The 22,215-nt window shown below is 41.0% G+C and overlaps 1 protein-coding gene across 1 annotated transcript in view; it reads left to right on the plus strand.

Moving 5' to 3' along the window:
- The window catches only part of tox (thymocyte selection-associated high mobility group box), a 101,956-nt gene that overhangs the window by 75,486 nt on the left and 4,255 nt on the right, over nt 1-22,215 (plus strand). The window contains exons 5-8 of the mRNA XM_034103607.1: nt 7,907-8,152; nt 12,916-13,152; nt 13,932-14,012; nt 14,173-14,754. Coding sequence (XP_033959498.1) covers nt 7,907-8,152; nt 12,916-13,152; nt 13,932-14,012; nt 14,173-14,754 — 1,146 coding nt within the window. The remainder of the gene's footprint in view (nt 1-7,906; nt 8,153-12,915; nt 13,153-13,931; nt 14,013-14,172; nt 14,755-22,215) is intronic.

The following is a 22,215-nucleotide window of genomic DNA, read 5'->3' on the forward strand; positions in this document are numbered from 1 at the left end:
TTACATCAATATGTTTTAAAAAGTAAAATCGAATTTGCTAATATTAAGTGATAATATTAGGATTAGTGTGAACAACTAGTTTACATGTTACTAACAGTGCCTTGGTTAAAGAGCCTGTTGCTGTTTATTTATAGCTTTGAATTCTTTCAAACCAATATTATCTTCTTAAACTTGTATGGTAGTCAGGAGCATCACTTTCTAATGTTTATTGATACATTTAGAGGGAGGGGATCTAAAGTAATGCTTTAAAATTCAGATTGAATTCATTTCTACCATTTTCTTAAATTCATGGTAGTTTCAGTAATCCCATGGTAATTGAGGACACAAGTTATCTAAATGACTAATGTCGTCTTTATGGCTTTCAGAAAGGACAGGAGACCGACAGGATATGATGATGATGTTAAATGTGTTGCTTTAGGAACATCCATTGCAAATACATGGAATTCAATAAACATAGAAGAGCATATCATGCAGTTTGTCGGTGCCTTTTCCTCCGTGTTGTCCTGGTTTGCTGTGCTGCCTCCTAGTCGCCACCATGGTTTGCTGTGCTGCCTCCTAGTCGCCACCATGGTTTGCTGTGCTGCCTCCTAGTCGCCACCATGGTTTGCTGTGCTGCCTGGGGATGCTCAAATCGCTCAGAGAAAGGAGTACGAATGTACGGCTTCCCCACTGACACAGAGCGGAGGAAAAAATGGCTGGCTCAAGTCAGCAGGAGCAATTTCACGACCAACAGCAACAAAATATGTGATTTATACAAACACTGCATTTGCACTTTTTCACAAAACGAAAACCACACCATTGGGAAAGCTTAATGTTTTGTTTAATACAAAAAAACAGGGAAAGGCTTGAAAAACACTGAGAGTTGAGACTCAGGGTGCAGGGTGAGGGTCTCAGTGCAGGTATTCAGGCTCCATTGAATCCCCCTCTGGTTCTTGTGCTGAAAGAGGGAGTAGCAGACAGGAGAAAGGGTTATACACACAGCACACCTATTGGATGGGAAATGCCTTGGGGAGATAAGGTGTTTACTTATATAAAACAGTAGTATTAAACGTACCTTGTGTTTTCACTCTCACTGAAGTCCCTCTCCCTTTGCCATCAATCCAGAATCAGCTGAGCTGCAACATTATACAGACAGGTAATAATCAACAGAATCACAAGGACACAATATGGCTCTGCTAAAAACACTCACTCTTACACGCACCAAAGTTATATTTATCTAATATTTAACTCCCTCCACCCTACATCTACAATCCCGTTTAGAAGCCCCTCTTCTCTAATTCAACAACGTTGGACGAAATGACATTAAGAGAACGGAATGTACAATTAAAAGGCTGTTCAACGTGTGTTGCTAACTTGCTTCGGTATGCTAGCTTAATCTGTTATCTGTAAACGTTCCCTAAATCTACTAATTTAGGGATAATCCACTGACATCCTTTAATACACATGTTCATTTGAATCAGATGTACTGATAATATCCGCAATATACATCTTTAAACTTCTTCTTACCTTTAAAAGTCCGTCACGAACGGTCTATTATGCAGCAACTCCACAGCTCTGCCAGCCTTGGCGCTAACTTCCGGGGAACGATTGAGAGGCTCCACGATCCGCCATTGCTGTAAAAAAGTGGTCCATTGGAGTGAACGGAGATGTCGTAACTCTTCTATTAAATGGCTCTGGGGCGGGCCATTCTGCACATGCGTTAAATATTTAACGCAATTAATTCAAAAAATGAATTACCGCCGTTAACGCGATAATTTTGACAGCATTAATTTAAATACTCAAGTAAAGTATAAATATGTCATATATATTGTCAAATACTTGACTTGACTGATACTAGCATGCTGATTGACAACAGAACATGTTAACAGAGTGATTTTTGAAAAGACCTCTGTGAGGATGTGGTTATTGGATCACTGTAAGATGATTGATGATGCTTCACACTAGGGGCATGTGGACTCTATCCTGCTCAGGGGTCCTCTGACTTTACTTATTGTAAGAAGTGTGAGCATATCAGTGTTAAGATTTGAAGTGACAGCCCACTGATGTATTTTTTAACTTGTCTAATATTTGATTTACTTTAAACGTGTGAAACGGGCTTTTGCCTGAGGCGCTGTTATTTGAATCGTGGTAGCTAGTGGATGTGACATTTACCTCGTATTTTAAGTCTTCATTTCCCAGTAAAATGAAAATGTCACTGCCTGTGTCATACAGTAAGGAAATGAAAGCTTCACCTCGGACAGAAACTTCTGATCAGAGGGGGGACAGAGCCATATATGTGTCAGGGGTGCTGATTCATATATGCTATTTTATTCAGAATGAAACTTGTCACCTCCCACTCTTGGTCTTTGTCTCCATCTCCAAAGCCGTAATATATTGACAGTTAAATTAAAGCTGAGGATTTCACAAATATACATTTATACACACTTACATACCCCTGTTCATATGCATACATACACACCTATTTAACATATATATATTTATAAATATACATGTGCAGCCTTATATTTCGCTGCTTAGCAAAGCTACAAACAATCAGAATGCACTGGAGAAAGCACGCTCAGTGCTTTAGCCCCATATTTGTAATGATAATAAAAAAAGAGCATGACATTTTAGTTTTTACATTTTCAAGTGTCTCCATCTCAATATTAAAGCTCCCTACTTTAATTTAAAGTGTCAGTTTGAAGCCTCATGATGAAGCTCACTGCGCAGTTACATTATAAGAGTCTAAACCAGCCCAACACAGACACCTCTGTTCGATAGTGACTGACCTGTGTTAACTGTGTGACCGGGGAGATTATTAAAGTACCCTGAAGGGAAGCTCTTATTTTCCATCAGTTTGTCTCCGGCCTACCTTTTCTCTGCACCTCGCCTTTATATTCTCATATTAACATTCATTTACTGCCGGTCCATGAATGATGGTCGCCTAGCAACGGTGCCTGGCTCAGCCTAATCGGGGTGGGTGGGGGTCGACGTGTGTATGTGTGTGTGTGTATGTGTGTGTGTGTGTGTGTGTGTGTGTGTGTGTGTGTGTGTGTGTGTGTGTGTGTGTGTGTGTGTGTGTGTGTGTGTGTGTGTGTGTGTGTGTGTGTGTCTGTGTGTCTGTGTGTGTGTGTGTGTGTGTGTGTGTGTGTGTGTGTGTGTGTGTGTGTGTGTGTGTGTGTGTGTGTGTGTGTGTGCGTGCGTGCGTGCGTGCGTGCGTGCGTGCGTGCGTGCGTGCGTGTGAGATTCCAGGAAGAGGCAGGACTACTGAGTTGCATTTGTTCCCACTTGGTTCAAAGTTATAAACGTTATGTTTATATTTAAACATTGCAAGTGACAGTTCTTATTTATCTGTCATGTACTGATGTAAAGTCATTTAACCTGCCGTTTTGTGACATAAACCTTTTTGCAGAGAGACGTGTGCATGAGCAGTGGTACGGATGAACACAGACAAATAGTGAACACTACGGAAATGCAAAATGTCTGGATAGAAAATGCAGAGGTTCTGTACATACATTACAGCATGGTTAGGCAATATAACCTTTATTGAGATGTTGACATATCTTTTATACCAAGTCTAGCGGCGACAACCTAAAGAAATCCAACTGAAAATCAAAGTGTCGCTGAGGCCCCAGCGAGCGTATCTTACGCAGGAATGATCCAAACCCATTCATTTCCAATAAACAAAGTTCAATGAACAGGTTTCCTATATATTCATGCCCTCAGCCTTTCCTATGGAATGTTTGTTGTGAGTAAACATTTGCTGTTACTGGTGCGCTGATCCCCCAGCACCTGTCTCCAGTACACATCATCAGCGGGAGCCCGCCATGGTGAGTGTGGACCCCCTCTCTAGGGTCGTTGGTAGCATTGCCAGTCAGCTTTATGCAAGTATTGAAACATTTACTTTTACAGACATTTGATGAAATTAATTAGCTAGAAACACTGGTGCGAAGTAACTAAGTACATTTACTCAAGTACTGTACTTACTTTGAAATATTAATATATTTCCATTAAATTCTACTTTATACTTCTACTCCGCGACATTTAAGAGGCAAATAACATACTTTCTTCTCCACTACATTTCTTTTAACACTCACAATGATCAAAACACATGCTGATGTAGTATAAAGAAGTGCTGTACTTACTAATCTAAAGGGTATTTTAAGTATCTACATTTGGTCCACATGTTGAAAATTACAACAGTAAAATGCTGTTATTTACATGTCTAAAAACAGGATAATAATATAATCATAAAAATAAAATACTGTGGAAAGATCAATTCTGCATAATGAGTACTTGTACTTTTGATATTTGAAGTACATTTATCTGATAATACTTACTTAATTTATATTATTCTGAACATGGTCATTGTGCAGGATGAGTACTTTTTGTACTTTAAATACATTTTGATTGCTGATACCTTTGTATATTTTAGTAGAATTTTGAATTCAGGAGCTTTAGTGGAGTATTTAGAGACAATAGTAATTGTACTTTTCCTTAAGTAATGGATCTGAGTACTTCTTGCAACACTGGCTAGCAACAGATATACATGTTCTTGTTTCTTCAGACCTCAGTCATGAACTACAATAGAAATGCTGAGTTTCTAGACTCAAATCAAGAAACAAATGTATGTGAACATTTTGATATCCTGTCATGGACCACAACTTTGTGAAGATGAGCCACTCAGAGCCAGTCATTGCTGTCCCGCCCTCAGCAGGGGGCCCCCCTCTGTAATTCTCCTTCCAAATGATTTCTCAATCCCTCCAAAGTCTTCCATTGCTCATGGAGATACTTGGACTTGAGTATTTTCACTTTATGCTGCTTTATACTTTAACGCCACTACATTTTGTAGGCAGATGTTGTACTTTATAATATGTGTATTTAACATATTTAGTTACTAGTTACTTTGCAGATTTCAGGTCATTACATTATTAATACAAAATTCAACACACATTATATTATAAGTAATTCAAATAAACTCCATCTTTAACAATTGCATAATTAAAGTGATGTATACATAAACGCAACAATATTTTACATACAATCATTTTAAATATGCGGTATGGCTATTTTGCATGACAAGTACTTTTTGGAATTATTTGTGGAAGTATACCAATACATTTTTACTTTTACTTAAGTACTATTCTGAATGCTTTTACTTGTACCAGAGTATTTTTACACTGTAATATTACTGCTTTTAAGTTAATACTTAGAGTACTTCTTCAACCTCTGTCAGCCAGGCAGTTTTATTATATATTGACAAAAAGTCCTGATAATAAGCCACATAATGAAATCAGATAACACTCATTACATCAGTGCAGCCTGTTCCTCAGATCTTCAAACTATTCCAAATCCAGCCGTGTTATGTTCGTGATGCGAGCTGTCACATAAACGTGACGGAGTAAAAGCTCTCTGGAGAATTATGACAACGGATATTTTGACTGTTAACCAACGTGACATTTATTGAAGTCCCGACGCTGAACCGCAGCTATTCATTGTGTGCTTTTCTACCAGCACATGCGTCCGTCTGAAAGCTCTTTCCATGTTAGAGAACATCACTCTGTGTTCCATCTAAATACCACAGCCGTGTTCCGAGTTCAAGCGACGCGTTCCCAAGAGCACCAGACCACATCCGCTATTATTCGATGCTTACTAAGAGGAAACTCATCACTAACCATGTCCCATCTTCATATGTGTGATGATGGGTGTCAAAGTTCCCATGCTGAGGGTGTTAGAAATCACTTTGGTTTTGTTTTCATGAGAAATGGACAAAAAAAGACGAGTGACTCACAACGAGACTGCTCAGAATCAGAATTCCTTTATTTGTCCCGCAACAGGGACATTTACATCAACAGCAGAAGTATAGTGCAGATCAAGTATAACATGGTGCTTAATAGCAGTATATTTCTTTATAACAACTGGGCAATACCAGTAAAGACTGAATGACAGAGGGGGTGACAGAGGGGGCCCATGCAAATGCTGGATCGCTAAATAATGCCATTAAATGCCATTAAAACTATTTGATCAGAAATAATTGCTTTTTCCTTCTTCGCAGAGAAGCTGCTTCATATTATCTCAATTGTTTTACCTTAAAACATAAAAAAAAAAGAAATGTTACTAAAATAAACGGAAAAGTAAAACAATTTATAGAATAGAATATTTTGTATTCATGTTGTTTATACTTGCGTTTTATAAGCTATTTCTGAAATACTTAGCTATTCTGAATATATACATGAAATAATATTTTGTTCATTTGAGTCATTTGTTAAAGATGTGGGAATTCTGTTTTTTATTACCAATAAATCCACATATGAGTATAATAATGCTAAGTGTTGCCAATTTTGGATACTTTGAACACTACAAGTTGATTAGTATTATAGTTATGCGTTGTATGAAATAGGCGTGACATTTATTTTTATGTGAAGAGTAACTAGTTACTCTAGAAGTGTCCTTGTTGACATTCCATGTGAGGTTGTGGGATACTGCATAGGGAAAGACACGGGAGCTGCAAAATGCAGAGGAGAAAATGTTTATCGATTCATTATTAATAAAAGGCTTTAGAGCAAACAAACATTCATTCATATTTTGTGTGCGTCACTTTATTTGATCGTAACAATTAAACAACAGTCTGGTCACTGTATACAGTATATAGCTTTCTGCTAAATGATTAGACATTAGTGCACTGAAACAACTGAAACGTTGACTTGAATTAAATGTATTATGTCAACAGATTTCACATAACTGCATTAGGTTAGTTGAGAGCAATAATATCAAGTTGAACCTAATATTTGTTATTTAAACGTAATATTATTGCTTTCAACTAGCCTAATACAGTTATGTGAAATATGTGTACATAATACATTTAATTCAAGTCAGCGTTTCACTTTGTTCAGTGTGCAGAATGAATGAGTATGTGTGTCAGTGTGCATCTGTGGACACCATGATGTCTCCTCCAGGTAAACATATACAGCAACTTCTGTAGAGTGCAGCAAATGGAGTTTAGACTGTATTGATGTATTTATACAGGAGCGGGGATTGATGTTAAAAGACTTCTGATCCCATCTCCTCTCTGACCTGTATTCCCTGTTGCCACGGTTACTATCAGATTTCATTATGAGTGAATCCTGGACTGCTACACACTGACTGTGCAAAACCTGTCAGGCAAAGGCAGAGTGTTTGAGAGCCCAGCTGGGTGTGTTACATGAACATGTTATGTAGCTCAGAAGCTCTTCAGTCCAACATGATCTTAGATGGCAGCCTGATATCAGCCTGTGTTTTCCTCACGAGCTGTCAACTCAACCTTAAACCCGTCAGGAAGTTGTTTACTGGGGTAATACAATAAATCAGAGGTTGCATCATTTTCTCATAGACTTGTACACATTCTTAATTATTTGTGCAACCTGAGAAACACCTGCTGGCTATTAGAAATAATGGTTGTTTGGGACAAGAGATTCTGCCTAATTGATATTATTGCCTTAATCAATTTTTTTTTTAATTCATGTTTTAAATAGGATTATTTGCTGCTTTAAGAATTCAAATTGAAACATTAGTAAATAAGTAATGCTATATTTATTACATTAAATCATAGGTGTATCATGTGCAGTACAACATCACCATGATCTCAGGAAAATTTATTTAACTGCAGAAATGTTTAATATTTCTAACACAGCTGTTACTGCATCTCTCCGCCGATATTTTTAAGTCACTATCATTAAAACAATTTTTAGAGGTTTCATAAAAACAACAACAATCATGTCATCAATCTGGAATTAAAACCTGTCCCAACATTTAGGAAAAACCTTGATTTCAAATGCAGGGAACCTTAAGTGGTGAAATGCTAACTCATTTCTGGGCACTACGACTCATTCCTGCACCTCTCTTTTTGCCTTCACCCACTAACTGTCATCCTCATGATGTCTTTGTACAGATGCAGCAGATGGTGAACTCTGACTCACGGTTCACCAGCAGCCAACAGCCAATCGAAGCTGCGCTCGGACCCAGGAGCCAATCGGGCATGAGCCAGCAAGGTCAGCTGTCCACCATCAACCAATCCCAGCTGGGGCTGAGTGGGAACTCTGCTACCCATAATTCTCCTTCCCCCCCTGGAAGTAAATCAGCCACCCCGTCCCCGTCCAGTTCAGCACATGAGGACGACAATGATGACGGACTCAGGGTAAAGAAACACACAAAGACACTGTATTGTGTGTGTGTGTGTGTGTGTGTGTGTGTGTGTGTGTGTGTGTGTGTGTGTGTGTGTGTGTGTGTGTGTGTGTGTGTGTGTGTGTGTGTGTGTGTGTGTGTGTGTGTGTGTGTGTGTGTGTGTGTGTGTGTGTGTGTGTGTGTGTGTGTGTGTGTGTGTGTGTGTGTGTGTGTGGGGGTAGTTGTTATGGTAATGTTATGTGTCATAATAGACCCATTCTCCCTGCATATCAAGTAGATGGAAATCTGCGCCCTCACACTGAAACACACACTCCACCAAACTGACTGTTCATATTCTGGGGAAATAAAACCATTACTGTACTGCTGAATAATATTCATCTCCTTTTTTCCATTCTCATTGGGTGAGAATGAATTGGATATGTCCGACAAGCAAGTATAAAGGCAGTGCTTGCCTCTGGAAGAGCAGGGAATAGAAAACTAAATAGACAATATATGTTAACAATATACTCCTACACAGGCCCGGACTGGCCATCGGGAGGACCGGGAGGTTTCCCGATGGCCAGGCCTGTTAAGTGGCCTGCTAAATTTTTTATGTATGTATTGTGAATGCAACGCTGCGCAAATGTGGGTCTGACGCTGCCTCACAGAGGGTGACTGGCTGTCTATATGATGTGGCCTGCCGACATGGCCACTTTCATACAGATCATACACTAAAGCCCTCGATTGGCCTCTGTGTGCCATTCAAGCTCGGGAGGGTGTGTGTATGTGTGGCGCGAGCAAGCGCGAGAGAGAAAGCGTGCGCACCGGTTACGTGTATTGTTGTTCTTAGCATCTGGTGCTAGCTAGCTGCGCTAACGGAACTTTTACAACTTGTTGAGAGCTAAAACTAGTCTTTGCTGCTGCCTCAAAGAGGAGCAGGGAGAAGAGAGGAGAGGAGGGAGAGGCTGGTTCAGGAGCACAGACACACTCACAACTATAAATGAACCAAAAACAAATAAATAAAAAAACAAGTTTCAATGTTTTTTCATATTGGATATGGTATGTTATTGGTTATGGCCATGTTCTTATGATTTTACGATTATTTAAATGTATACAGTTCTGTTTCATATGGGTGTAGTCTCTTTATTTCCCCCTCAAAGAGCACCAGATTGATGCATTTAAGTCCAAAATGAAAAATAAAATCTTACCGGGGGAGCATGCCCCCTGACCCCCCTAGAGGATTTGAGGTCCACCCCCACTTAAAATATGTTCACATGAATAGGTTCCTAAATAGATTTGCACAGTTTTTTAAATAGTAACCCATGTCCATATGTTTATTTTGGGTAGTGTATTTAAACTAGAGGGCTATCACTATGGGCAGCAACGCTGTAAATATTGACAAATAAATCCAGCAAAATGGCACAAAAAACTGGTAGTGGCCTGGCTGGATGTATAATTCCCGGTCTGACTTATTGACCCAGTCCGGCCCTGCTCCTACACATCTAAACACTGGCTGCTCATGTGAAGTTACACAACCTGTAGTGTCAGCTATGAGGGGCCGTACAGGCCGTAATTCATACTTGTCGTCTCACACAGAGAGGTAAAAAACAAAAAGCAAAAGCGCCTCTCAGACGCTCTTCCGTTTATTTTTTTAATTAAGAAAAACAAATGGTCCGTAGATACACGGATGAATCTCCCTCCATCATGTTGATTTGAATCCAAAGTTCTGAACATGAGCCCGCCCCGCTCGACCTTCTGAGCCAATCACAGCGCGATAATGATCTGCCTTCCGTTTCAACTATACTTTCTTTCACGCATTGAGGTGACGTGCAACATTAACATTAACCTTTCTGTTGGTCGCTTGTTAGCAGACCCTTCACGGGATGGCAGAGCGAACAGGCAGGGCCCATAGTGATAGCCCTATAGTTTAAATCTACTGCCCACAAATAAACATATGGACATGGGTTACTATTTAAAAAAAATGGTAAATGTATTTAGGAACCTATCCATGTGATTTTAAGTGGGGGTGGACCTCAAATCCTCTAGGGGGGTCCGGGGGCATGCTCCCCCGGTAAGATATATATTTTTTTAAATGTTGGAGTTAAATGCATCAATCTGGTGCATTTTGAGGGGACAATAAAGAGACAATATCTATGGGAACACCTATATGAAACAGAACTGTATACATTTCAATAATCATAAAATCATGGCCATAACCAATAACATCCCATTTCCAATATGAAAAAACACTGAAACTTGTTTATTTATTTATTTTTGGTTCATTTATAGTTGTGAGTGTGTCTGTGCTCCTGAACCAGCCTCTCCTGTCTCCCCCTGCTTCTCTTTGAGGCAGCAGCAACGACTAGTTTTAGCTCTCAACAAGTTTTAAAAGTGTATCTTACCTTTTTTCACCTAGTTAACTTTTTATTTATTTATTCATGCATATTTTACTAATCACTCCCCCCTCAAATGGAAATATGTGTTTACATAAATGGTGACCAACCCGTTTGAGACCCACTGAGAACTTAGACTAAGTTAACTATCTAAACACTCAGAGAGTCCTTTACCTCACCTGAGCTGAGGTTATCCCGAGCTTGAATAACACACAGAGACCAATCAAGGGCTTTGATTTATGATCTGTATGACAGTGGCCATGTCGGGAGGCCACATCATGTAGACAGCCAGTCACCCTGTGTGAGGCAGGCCACTTTAGGCCATCGGGAAACCCCCCGGTCCTCCCGATGGCCAGTCCGGGACTGGGTACAGGAGGTGTAGAGCAAGGGATCATTGTCCACAAGTAAATCGATCACAGATGGCGTCGTGGTCACGAAAAAAAAAAAAATCTAAATAGGTCGCAAAATATACTTGGGCGGCCGTTAATATATCTGGGCGGCCCGCCCAAGTATAGTCTATGTGTGGGAAACCCTGATGTATGTAAAAGAAGAATGTCTGTGAGAGTGAAAATGCATGTATGTAAAAGGAGAATGTATGTGTGTGAGAGGACCAGTATGAATTACGGCCTGTACGGCCCCTCATAGTCAGCTGTTACTCATATACAGCTATATAAGAAATGAACTGAAAGGGAATAAAAACAACAGTCATGCAGTAGTGGACATTTCTGTCTTCTCTTTGGTGTGAAGTATGAGTGGCTCAGGTTTAGAAACATAAATCCAATCTGATGACAGGCTCCTGTCCGTCAAATCCCTCCACGTCCAACAGTCCTGATTGAGCAGATCAGCTGGGTGTTATTTAGGTGAAGTTTTGAATGTGAATTAAAGAGAGAAATTGCACGATTTGAAAGTACTTTTCAGGGGCCTTAAGACCATCACTGTTAGACTTGGAGATATAGTCAAAATGTTAATAACTTAATATCTGTCATTTTTAAATCTTCATAACAAACTAACTATGTGGTATAGCCTATTTTTTATATTCCTGTATGAATGACTTGAGTTATAAAAAATATATATATTTGTAAAGCATAGTTTAATATTTTCTAAAGGAAATGGAGCTATAAAGGTTGTACCAGCTGGAGTCCGCTTCGGACTCCCTCTGAATTGAGCCTTGGTGAAGTGTGATGGAAAAACAAATCTGCAAATGTCAGTATGTGCTTGTTATTTTCAATTAAGAGTCCAAATAATAGTGAATCATATCTGGATACATGATTGTTTCCAGTGGCGAACCGTCAACCGTGTCTATCACAACTGGACCTTCTGTAGACACACACGGTTCGCCACTGATTGTTTCACAATATGATTCCATCGAAAGACACTAGTCAAATGTACTTATTTTAGTTTGATCAATTAAATCCTGTCCGTTAATCCCTTGAAGCACACAAGGAAAAATTCTCCAAAGAAACCACATCATTACCGGGGAAAATAAATGAAAGCAATCGCCTGGGAAGGAAAGACGCCGAGCTGGTTCCGTCAGCAGTGAACTACAAGCTTTTTGAGTACATTATCAATTTGAGCTAAAGTGGCTGAGGGAAACTAAGCTGCAGTGGCTAGCTGAAGTGATGCATGAACAGTCTACAGCACTCAGTACCCTGTGACTAAATCAGGAGGCACGGGCAGAGCAGGGATATCTGCTGTTAGCTGTCAAGGCCGCTCACTTATTCTATTTCAATCAAAACAAACACATGTTCAAGGATCCTGGTAAAAACTCTATTTTGGTAATTCTTTTAGAATGAATGAATTAACAATTGATTTCCAAAATGGATGATTCACTCTTTATGATAAGGTGTATCTTTTTGCCTTTATATAAACATTTCCCATTTCAGCCTGTTTGTGGTTAATGCCCAAAATAAGACCTTTGGTTAACACAAGCTGAAGAGATGTTCATGTGTTGTTCTACGATGTAAAATATGTCAGTAAATACCCCACTGGTGAATTTCTGAAGCTTCTTCAACGTCAGCTTTTAAATTCTGGCAATTAACACTTCCTGTATAGACAATTATAAAAGTGGTGGTGATATGAGGGGCTTATCCTGTGGAAAAATATGTGTATGTAGCATACAAATTGTATTCTCTACAGATCATATTTTCTGCAACATTTTGAAATCCAAGGTAAAAATCCCATTGCTTTTTACTGAGGGTGGCCTTGCCATGCTGACTTCAGGGTCGGCCTAGAAAAACACATCATCACTGCACCGCTCTAAGCATGTTGTTTTCTTGTACCACCATTTGACTGTTTTTACACATATTTAATACAGATCTAACCTCCACCCACCTCTGTGTACATCCATATATTCATCCTCGCCATACCTTGCTGTGTCAAATGAACCTCCTCCTCCTCCTTTTAGCTGGTCAGTGTAGCAGAGAAGAGGCCAGCGACAGTGGACATCTCCAAGAAACCAAAAACACCAAAGAAGAAGAAGCGCAAGGACCCCAACGAGCCGGTGAAGCCAGTTTCCGCCTACGCCCTGTTCTTCAGGGACACCCAAGCCAACATCAAGGCCCAGAACCCCAACGCTACCTTCGGGGAGGTGTCCAAGATCGTGGCCTCCATGTGGGACGGCCTGGGGGAGGAAGAGAAACAGGTAGCTCCTCCAGCTGTCAATCAGCATGACATCAGTGACATGACGACAATATGTACATGGTAGCTACACTGAAAAAAACCAAATCTGACTTTAATTAAATGTATTATGTCAACAGATTTCACATAACTGTATTAGGTTAGCTAAGAGCAATAATATAAAGATTACATATGTAAATAGGTTCAACTTAATATTATTGCTTTCAGTTATAATTACATTTGTTTGATATAATACATTTAATTAAAGTCAACATTTCAGTTTTTTTTCAATGATTGTCTAGTTTTTGGTCATGAAATAAATACAAAAACACAATAATGAAAGTTTGTTAGGAAAATGATTTGGCCATGCCAGCAGCACAGATCTATAGATGATTTACTGAAATATCTACACTTTAAATTGCAATGAAATGTGGTTCGTATATTCACGTACCACAGTGTCAACATGTCAAATATTAAGGTCATAAAGGTTCTTTATGACCAAATTACTGAAACGATTCTAATGCCATCAGCCTCAGTACAAATGTAAAAAATAAGTTGTGGCAGGTGCGTGAGAATCCATTACTGTAGCCGAGTGTTACATGCAGATAACTGTCAGCTGAGGGAAACACTATGAGCCCCCTGATAGCTGTTGTGATGATTAAACGCAGTATCCATTCTCACAGCTGGTGTTCACTCACACATCAGTTTACAGGAATATAAACTGCTTTACAGATGATGAACTGATCATTCATTGACATGTTGTGAACTGGAATAGAGGTGGATAATCCTCTGTGTGTGTTTCAGGAGTACAAGAAGAGGACGGAGACGGCTAAGAAGGAGTATCTGAAACAACTGGCTGCATACAGAGCCAGCCTGGTCTCACAGGTACACACACACACAAACACACACACACACACAAGCACACAGACACACACAAGCACACACACACACACACACACACACACACACACACACACACACACACACATATATTTTAAAGGTGTGAATGTGAATCTGATTTTCAGTTGTGTTTTTTGTTCTCCAGAGTTACAACGATCCGTCTGAAATGAAGCCCCCCCACTCTTCCTCCATACCTTCCTCTACCTCAATGTATAGCCCTAAGCCTTCAGTGTACCCCGGTCATCCGGGCCAGCACCACTCCTCCAGCCCAATGGCCCACCCCCACTCTCATCCCCACCCCCACTCTCACTCTCACCCCCATTCCCTCCCTTCCCACCAGCACCCCAGCATGTACATGCCGTACCCTCACCAGTCGCACCCTTCCCACGCCTCAAGCCCCGGCCTTAGCCCACACCTGCCCCCCCCTCACACCCAGATGCACCCCCAGCTCCAGGCCCTGTCCTCCAGAGGGACGGTGCCACGGCCCAGCGTTCCCCCCCACCAGGGAGCTCTGTCCCTGGGCAGCATGGCGGCGTCCAGCCCTCCGCTCCAGGTCAGCCCCCCCCTCCACAGCCAGGCCCACCTGGGGGGGCTGCACAGTCCCCACCAGCAGCATCACCAGCACCACCAGCACCAGCAGCAGCAGCACCAGCAGCAGCAGCACCAGCAGCACCAGCAGCTCAGTGGACACTCTCTGGGAATGACACACTCCCCGGGCATCTCACAGGTCAGTCCCCTCTCCAACACACATCTAGTTTAACAACCGCACACTCTGAAGGGAAGTTCCCAACGGAAGCAACGTCCTTATTATAACGAATTACATGTATAGTCAATGCAAAGACGCGGATAGACACGCATTCGTCCTGGGCGGTGTACATTAAGCTAATGACACGGCCAAGCTGTCGTGCAAAAGCCAATCAGTGGTAAGAATCTCAAAGTGTCCTCACTGACAATGTAGAATCAGAAACTAAACAGCAGCTGTTGCTCACAGAGCTCACAGTTCATCGGATCTGGTCAGAAACTGGAGAAAGTCTGTGTTTGTAAATGTGCAAACCACAGGCTGTGTATGGCGAATACAGTCGCTGCTTTATATCTGTCTACAGGTTGTTGTTGTTGTTGTTGTTGTTGTTGTTGTTGTTGTTGTTGTTGTTGTTGTCGTGAGTGTGGACGGAGCAGCTCCAACGGGAGCTCAGCCTGGTCTGTCTTATCTCCTACTGCCATCTTCTATGCTCACTTGTCAAAGCATTAATTCATGGTTTTTACTAATCGCTATCAGTATTTTGATATTTCAGCATCATTTTGATACGTGTATTACAATAAATCACATTCAAATATGTTTATTTTTCTTGTTGGTCTCTACATGGACTTAAGCCCCGCCTCCTCACCAGTGCATATAGTTTGAATGATGCGAGAAAACTAAAGTGATACTGGGGTCAAACTTCCGTGAGTTCCGGTGACACTCCATAACAGGAAGAGGAAGTGAATCTTTGGGAACACTTTCTATCTGTGGATGATGGACGCAGCTACTCTCAACCAGTGGGCGATGGCCTCACGCAGCGTCCACACGGCAGCGTGAGTTGAAGCTTGCCGGTGGGCATGTCTGAAACTCGACCAACAACCAATCACTTGAATCTCCCGCCCCGAACACACAAGCACACGGTTTGATAGGCTAGAGCAGGGGTGCCCAACCAGTCGATTGCGGGGAGATTCCCAGTCGATCGTGAGATGTGTCTAAAAATAGAACAACAATATTCTGTTTTATCGTTAATGTCCTATAACATAATCTTCCCGTGCCAGAATAATGCACGTGAACGCATCAAAGCTTTGTGATTGGCCGGCGTGACCCCATGTGTCGGGGCTTGGCTGGTGGGCAGTGGGCACTATTTCGCTGACGTTGTCCGTGGCAACAGGAGTGACAGTCAGCACACACACAAGACCGCAATGGCAGAAGCAAAAGAGCCCAAAACATATAATTTTCACTCCGAGTGGGAGGATGATTATTTTTGTATCTATTCCAATTCAAAGTCCATCTGTCTCATCTGCAATGCGAGCGTGGCTTTATCGAAGAAGGGTAATTTAGGAGCGGCATTTCAAAACAGTGCACAAACGCTACGAGACGGAATTCCCTCCTAATTCTGCCCTACGCTCCAAAAGGGGAGGGGCCTGAGAGGACAGCTAAATGCACAGCAGTCCATTTTCACCAGGCCCAACAACAAGAGCAAGGCTGCTCCAGAGCATCTTATCGTGTCACGTTCTTGCGAAACACATGAAGTCTTTCAAAGACGGCGAAGTTGTGAAAGAAGCTTTCCTGGAGGCTGCGACGCGCTTTTGGGGGATAGTAAAAATAACAGAAGCATTTCAACAGGTTTTTGATATAATAAAAACTCAAGTTAGATACCGTTATTAATCTGCTGTAAGTTTTAGTTTGTTTGAACGTATTCATTATAATTAGTGGTGCACGATAATTATCGGCCCTATAATTATCGGTCCAATATTAGGAATTATGACGTCATCCCGATAAACCCGACAACAGTATTAATAGCCCCGATATATTTTTTGGGTAAAAAAAAAGGTGGGTGGATTGGGATGAGGGGCGCTTGTTTTTCACTCGGCTCCTCCCGTTTTGCCAGTACTGTGGTATTAGTGGTTTAGGAAGAGGGGAGTTCTTCACAAATCCAGCGCTCCCTTCTCATGCCTGGCTGTGACGTAAATGGTGTGCGGCCGTGAAGCCAGGACAGTAAACAAACATGTCGTCGGTAGTATGGGACTATTTCAAAGTTTCAGAGTTAGATAGTTTGCTTGCTATTTGTATTAACAAATGCAATGCAGAAGTTCCACGAGGAGGGAAAAAGGCAACGAGCTATAATACTTCCAACCTGATTAGTCGCCTGAAACATCGCCATCGCTACGATGGTGTGTTCAAAGCGTAAGAAGACGCCTGCGCTGCTAAACTTGCGGCGAATCCAAAGCCAGCTGCAAAGGCACCGGGGCTTTTAACGATCGACGAGGCTTTTGAAAAAGGCAAGAAGTTTGCCAGATTTGTTTGGGAAAATAAATATGGTCACTTTGAAGAGTCAAAACTGTTCTTGGCTTTGTTTTGTTCATAGTAGTAATGGTCATGTCATTTGCTCACTACTAGTCTTTGTTTTACCACCGGGTGTGCAAAAACTACAGGTACATTTAATATATATATATATTATATTATTATCGGTTATCGGTATCGGTCTTGAGAAGCAGGAAATTATCAGTATCGGTATCGGTTTCAAAAAACCAATATCGTGCATCCCTAATTATAATTATTGTACAAAAGGGTATAAGAATGGAAACTTAAATTGATTATAGTCTATTATCAATTCAGGTTAAGAAGCTAGTGTTGCTCGCATCCTATTTTAAAGGCATTTCTTTTTATACTCTACTAAAATGCAACAAAAAAAGGGTTTGATTCTATTAATTTTGTCTCTTTTATTGCACTTTGGCAGCAGATTCCTGAGTATCTTCAGATCTCAGTTGTCTTATTAGTAAGCCTAATTTATACTTTTGTAGCAACACTATTTTTATATAATGTCAAAGAAAGAGCTCAGAGTCTTTTCTTTTTCCCTGTGTCACATGTGGCAGCACTGTTCAGTGTTTCTTGAAAACATTACCCACTGTGACGTGTGAATAAACTCCAACTCTGTATCAACAACACTGTTGTGTAACTTCAGTTAAATACTTGTATGTGTGTAGATTAGAAAGAGGTAAGATAAAGGATCTGCAGTATTGTATGAAGTATTCATCGTACAAAGGCCAGTTGTATACAAGTAGAAGTGTGTATTTACCTGGCAGTAGGCTGTCAGTAATGGCTACGCCTCTCTATTTGGACTGGTAGATCTCGGCAGACTGGCAACTTTAGAAGTAGCTCTCGGTTCAAAAAAGGTTGGGCACCCCTGGGCTAGAGCTTGTACTGGCATATGATTTGATTGGCTGGCGCTTCCGTCAAAGCTTCACAAGTTGAACTTTGCTCAACTTTTGAAGCGAGCAACGCGAAGCGAGCAACGCGAAGCGAGCAACGCGAAGCGACGGAACCACAATGCAGTTCGGCAAAGCGTGACGTCACCCCATTCAAAGTGAATGGGAAGAAGCGTTGAAGCTTCAACGCACGCTGCCGTGGGGACGGGCCGTCAGAGGCAGTGACACAAATTAATCATATCTTTAGATGAAAAATACAGCAAAAAATGATTTTCAGGCAGATCAAGAAGGTGAACTTTCTGGAGTAAAATAGTCCGAAAGAAACATCCTTATTCATTTCCTAACCACTAAGATGTGAAGGAGATTTTATAAAGAAATAATGAACAGCGATGCTAAGACGATCCAACCTCCCCTTACACTGCGCCACGTGATTTTAAAACACTGAGTGTCTTTGAAGTAGAGATATATATATAATAATAATATATAATAATATAAATGTTAACAACCCAGTGAACAATTTGACTTTGTAACTAAGTCTGGGATTGAAATAAAAAAAGAAACATAGGCTACCAGTCCCAAAAGTGAAAGCAGGCAATCATACGGAAAGAGGTTGCTCATCCACATAAATCACAGTTAGCGTTATTGTACATAACGATCTGCATACCTTGACGATGTTGTTGGTTGTTGGTTTTTGCTAATCGCCCCAATGTAACATGACAAGGAATTTTGGGAATGCAATATCTCCTTTCCTTTGGTAAAGGAAGGTCCAGTGTATCATTGGCTAAAGGAGAGGAGACAGGAAGCATTGAATCACCTTTCCTTTTGATCATCTTTCACTCAGTTAAGAAGCAAAATAGACTATTTGACTGCTGCTTAAATGTGAAAAAACGTATAATTACATGTTTATCTGCTGTGTCCAAATCCATTCACTAAAGTATACATACTGGACCTTACATTGTTTTACAAGCCTCTGTATACTCTTCTTACAATTATTAGATCATTAGAGATTTCAGACTTTTTACAATTTCCATCCCTCTCACCACCCATCATCAATTTCACTATTATATTTCTACATTGTCTTTTTGCACGTATACAGACTATTATTAGTAGAGCCATTTCCTTTGGATTTAGACTCAGCTCATGTCTCCTCGAGGGTCTTCAGCTTGCCCTGTCCTCTATGGCTCATCAACGTATTCCTCTCTCTCTCACACACACACACACACACACACACACACACACACACACACACACACACACACACACACACACACACACACACACACACACACACACACACACACACACACACACACACACACACACACACACACACACACACACACACACACACACACACACACACAAACAAACAGTGGAGAGGAAATGGGTGCCAGAGTGTGAGAGAATGCATCAGCTTCTCCTTTAGCAGCACTGACTAGCTATTGAATAGAAAACAGAAATCAATCCTCCATTAATCACATTTCTTATCCAGCATGCGTGCTGGATAATGACCTCAGCAGAAACGGATGAAACACACACTCAGTCTAGAGCAGTGCTTCTCAAAGTGTGGTCCGCGGACCACTGGTGATCCGTGAGCGCCCCCTAGTGGTCCGTGAGTATATTGGTAAAATTTCACATTTGAAATAAATAAATGTATTTATGTTTTTCGCACTCTCGCGGGAATATCTCGCAATGGAACGAGCTTAAGTTTCACTTTCGATTGCATGATATAGCCCAGATAAGCACCTTCATCACACATGTTGCCACTTGTTTGTACAATTTTCAGGCGATTTGTAAAAAACGATGTGTTTTTGGATATTTGTGGAGTTAGGTGGTCCGCGAGTGTTTTTTTATTGGTATGAAAAAGTTTGAGAAACACTGGTCTAGAGGACTGATGAGTGACTGGTGAGTCGCTCCATCAAAACCAGAGGGTGAAGTGGATCAGTGTTTAGTCTGAGGAGAGACAGTGTAACACATTCTCCTCTACACAGCATGCTGGGTAAAAACTGTTTTCATAGAGCACTTTCAAATCCCACTCTCCCGTAATCTCCTTCATTCTGCATATGTTGAGCATTAAAAATAGAAAGGAAAGAGTGAAGGAAGGAGAGGACACAGCTCCAAACTTTTCTCCTCTGACTGAAGAGTGAGGTGGGAGGGAGGGAGGGAGGGGGAGAGAGGGGGGGAGAGACACAAAGGAGGCAGATGGGGTCTTTGTGAAGGAGTGAAGGAGAAGAATTTGCTCAACAATGGATGAATAGGTGAGGTAGAGGAGCAGAGGGGGGAGAACCCAACCACCTGCTGTCCTCCTCTTTCTCCTCTTTCACTCACAACACTCAGATTAACTTCCCTTTCAGCCTCTCTCACACACACACACACACACACACTCCTACACTTTGTTACAGCACTCCCTCATTTCTCTCCCTTTCCACCTCTCTCTCCCCCCTCACGTATCTTATGGTTGGAGCATGCTCTCCTCCTCCCCTCTTACCTTTCATCTTTCTGGGCAGATGATAACATCAGCAGGACTCTCCAAACTTTGTTGTTAGTGCTGATGAAGTCTCCTCCTCACTCCACCTGCTGTCCCCCCCCCCCCCCCTTTTTGATAAACCATCAGCTGTTTGAAGGAGAGCGTCAATAGCACAGGCCACCATTACTGCCATAGAATCTGCATCCAGCAGAGAGTTGACAGTTCCTTAGAAAGGAAGTCAATAACTATCTAAGGACAGAGGGTGTCGTTTTTCTCATACTGATATTCTGAACAATCTGTGCTGTTGTATTTGCTGTAAAGAGGCTCTACTGTAGGCTATTTTTATTATATGTACAGCACTTTGGCTCGACCAAGAATCGTTTATAAATGTGCTATATAAATAAAACTTGATTTGATTTGAATAACTAGGACTGGTGGCATTCTGATTAGGGTTCAGCTGCTGCAGTGTACCCAGTCTTTAGTCAACCCTAACTGGACTACTGAAACTTCTAGTCATCAGGATCTCTCTTTATGATTCGCAGTGGTGAAGTTCATTTACTACTTAAAGGGGACCTATCATGCAAAATGCACTTTGTGATGACTTTTATACATAAACATGTGTCCCCGGTGCGTCAGGGAACTCACGCAGCGTCAGAAAATAAAACCCTCTCTCTTTTCCTCCGTACCCAAATCTTTTAAAAACGGGGGTACAACGAGCAGATACAGATTCCTTCCGAACTGACGTCAAATCGTCAGCGGACCCACAGAGAGTTGCTATCAGAAACAATGCCTGACGTGTTTTGGACGTAATCTCGTCTTTGTCTACATTAGCAAGCCTCGCTAACTCTCAGAGCTAACCTGTACTGGAGAGCACTTGTGTTTAAAAAGCAGGAAATAAAAAAGAACTCACCTTGTGATAAACCTGCAAGAGAAAAAGCATTTGAGCTCCATACTGTTTCAGAAATAATCCTTGATGTGGTTTAGAACAGGATGGCGTTTTATCACAGCAGAATTTAACTTTATCTCCGGTAGAATTCTGATCAGGCATTAGCTCCACCTCCTCTTTTTTTTTTTCAAGCTAAGGACCCAAGATCCGCGTTTCTCTAACAGGGCTGCAAAAGAGGGGTTTGAGCAGTATGAGGCATGGCTGTAATGGGTGATCTGTTTGGTATTTTGAAAAAAATACTTCACAGACATGTTTTGTATAGGTATGGCCCTACAATATATGTTTCAAATATAGCATGATAGGTCCACTTTAAGTAAGGATACTTGTACTTCACTTGATTATTTATTTTCTGCTACTATACTTCTACTCCACTACAATTTGGAAGCCAATGTTTATTTTTACTCCACTACATTTATTTGACAAAAGTAAGTACTAGTCACTCTACAGATTCAGATTATTAGCTAAAACAGAATATAAATAAACTAATAAATACACTATGATGTAGTAGTAGTAGTAGTAGTAGTAGAACCTTTATTTATCCAGGAAAATCAATTAAGAACAAATTCTTATTTACAATGATGACCTGACAGGAGGCAAAGGCTTCCTGAGGGGATGGGGTTTGGGAGGGGAAAAAAAATATAATTATAGGTTAAGATATCCAGCAGCAGTATATAAAGTAATCAATCCAGTAATTTAATATATATGATTCTAAAATGGAACATTACGCACAATAAGACTATTAAGTACTTTAAGTATATTTGAATGCCAATACTTTGTTTTGTACTTAAAGGGGACCTATCATGCAAAATGCACTTTTGTACGTCTTT

The sequence above is a fragment of the Pseudochaenichthys georgianus genome, chromosome 17 (assembly GCF_902827115.2).
Source record: "Pseudochaenichthys georgianus chromosome 17, fPseGeo1.2, whole genome shotgun sequence".
NCBI classification, from domain to species: Eukaryota; Metazoa; Chordata; class Actinopteri; order Perciformes; family Channichthyidae; genus Pseudochaenichthys; species Pseudochaenichthys georgianus.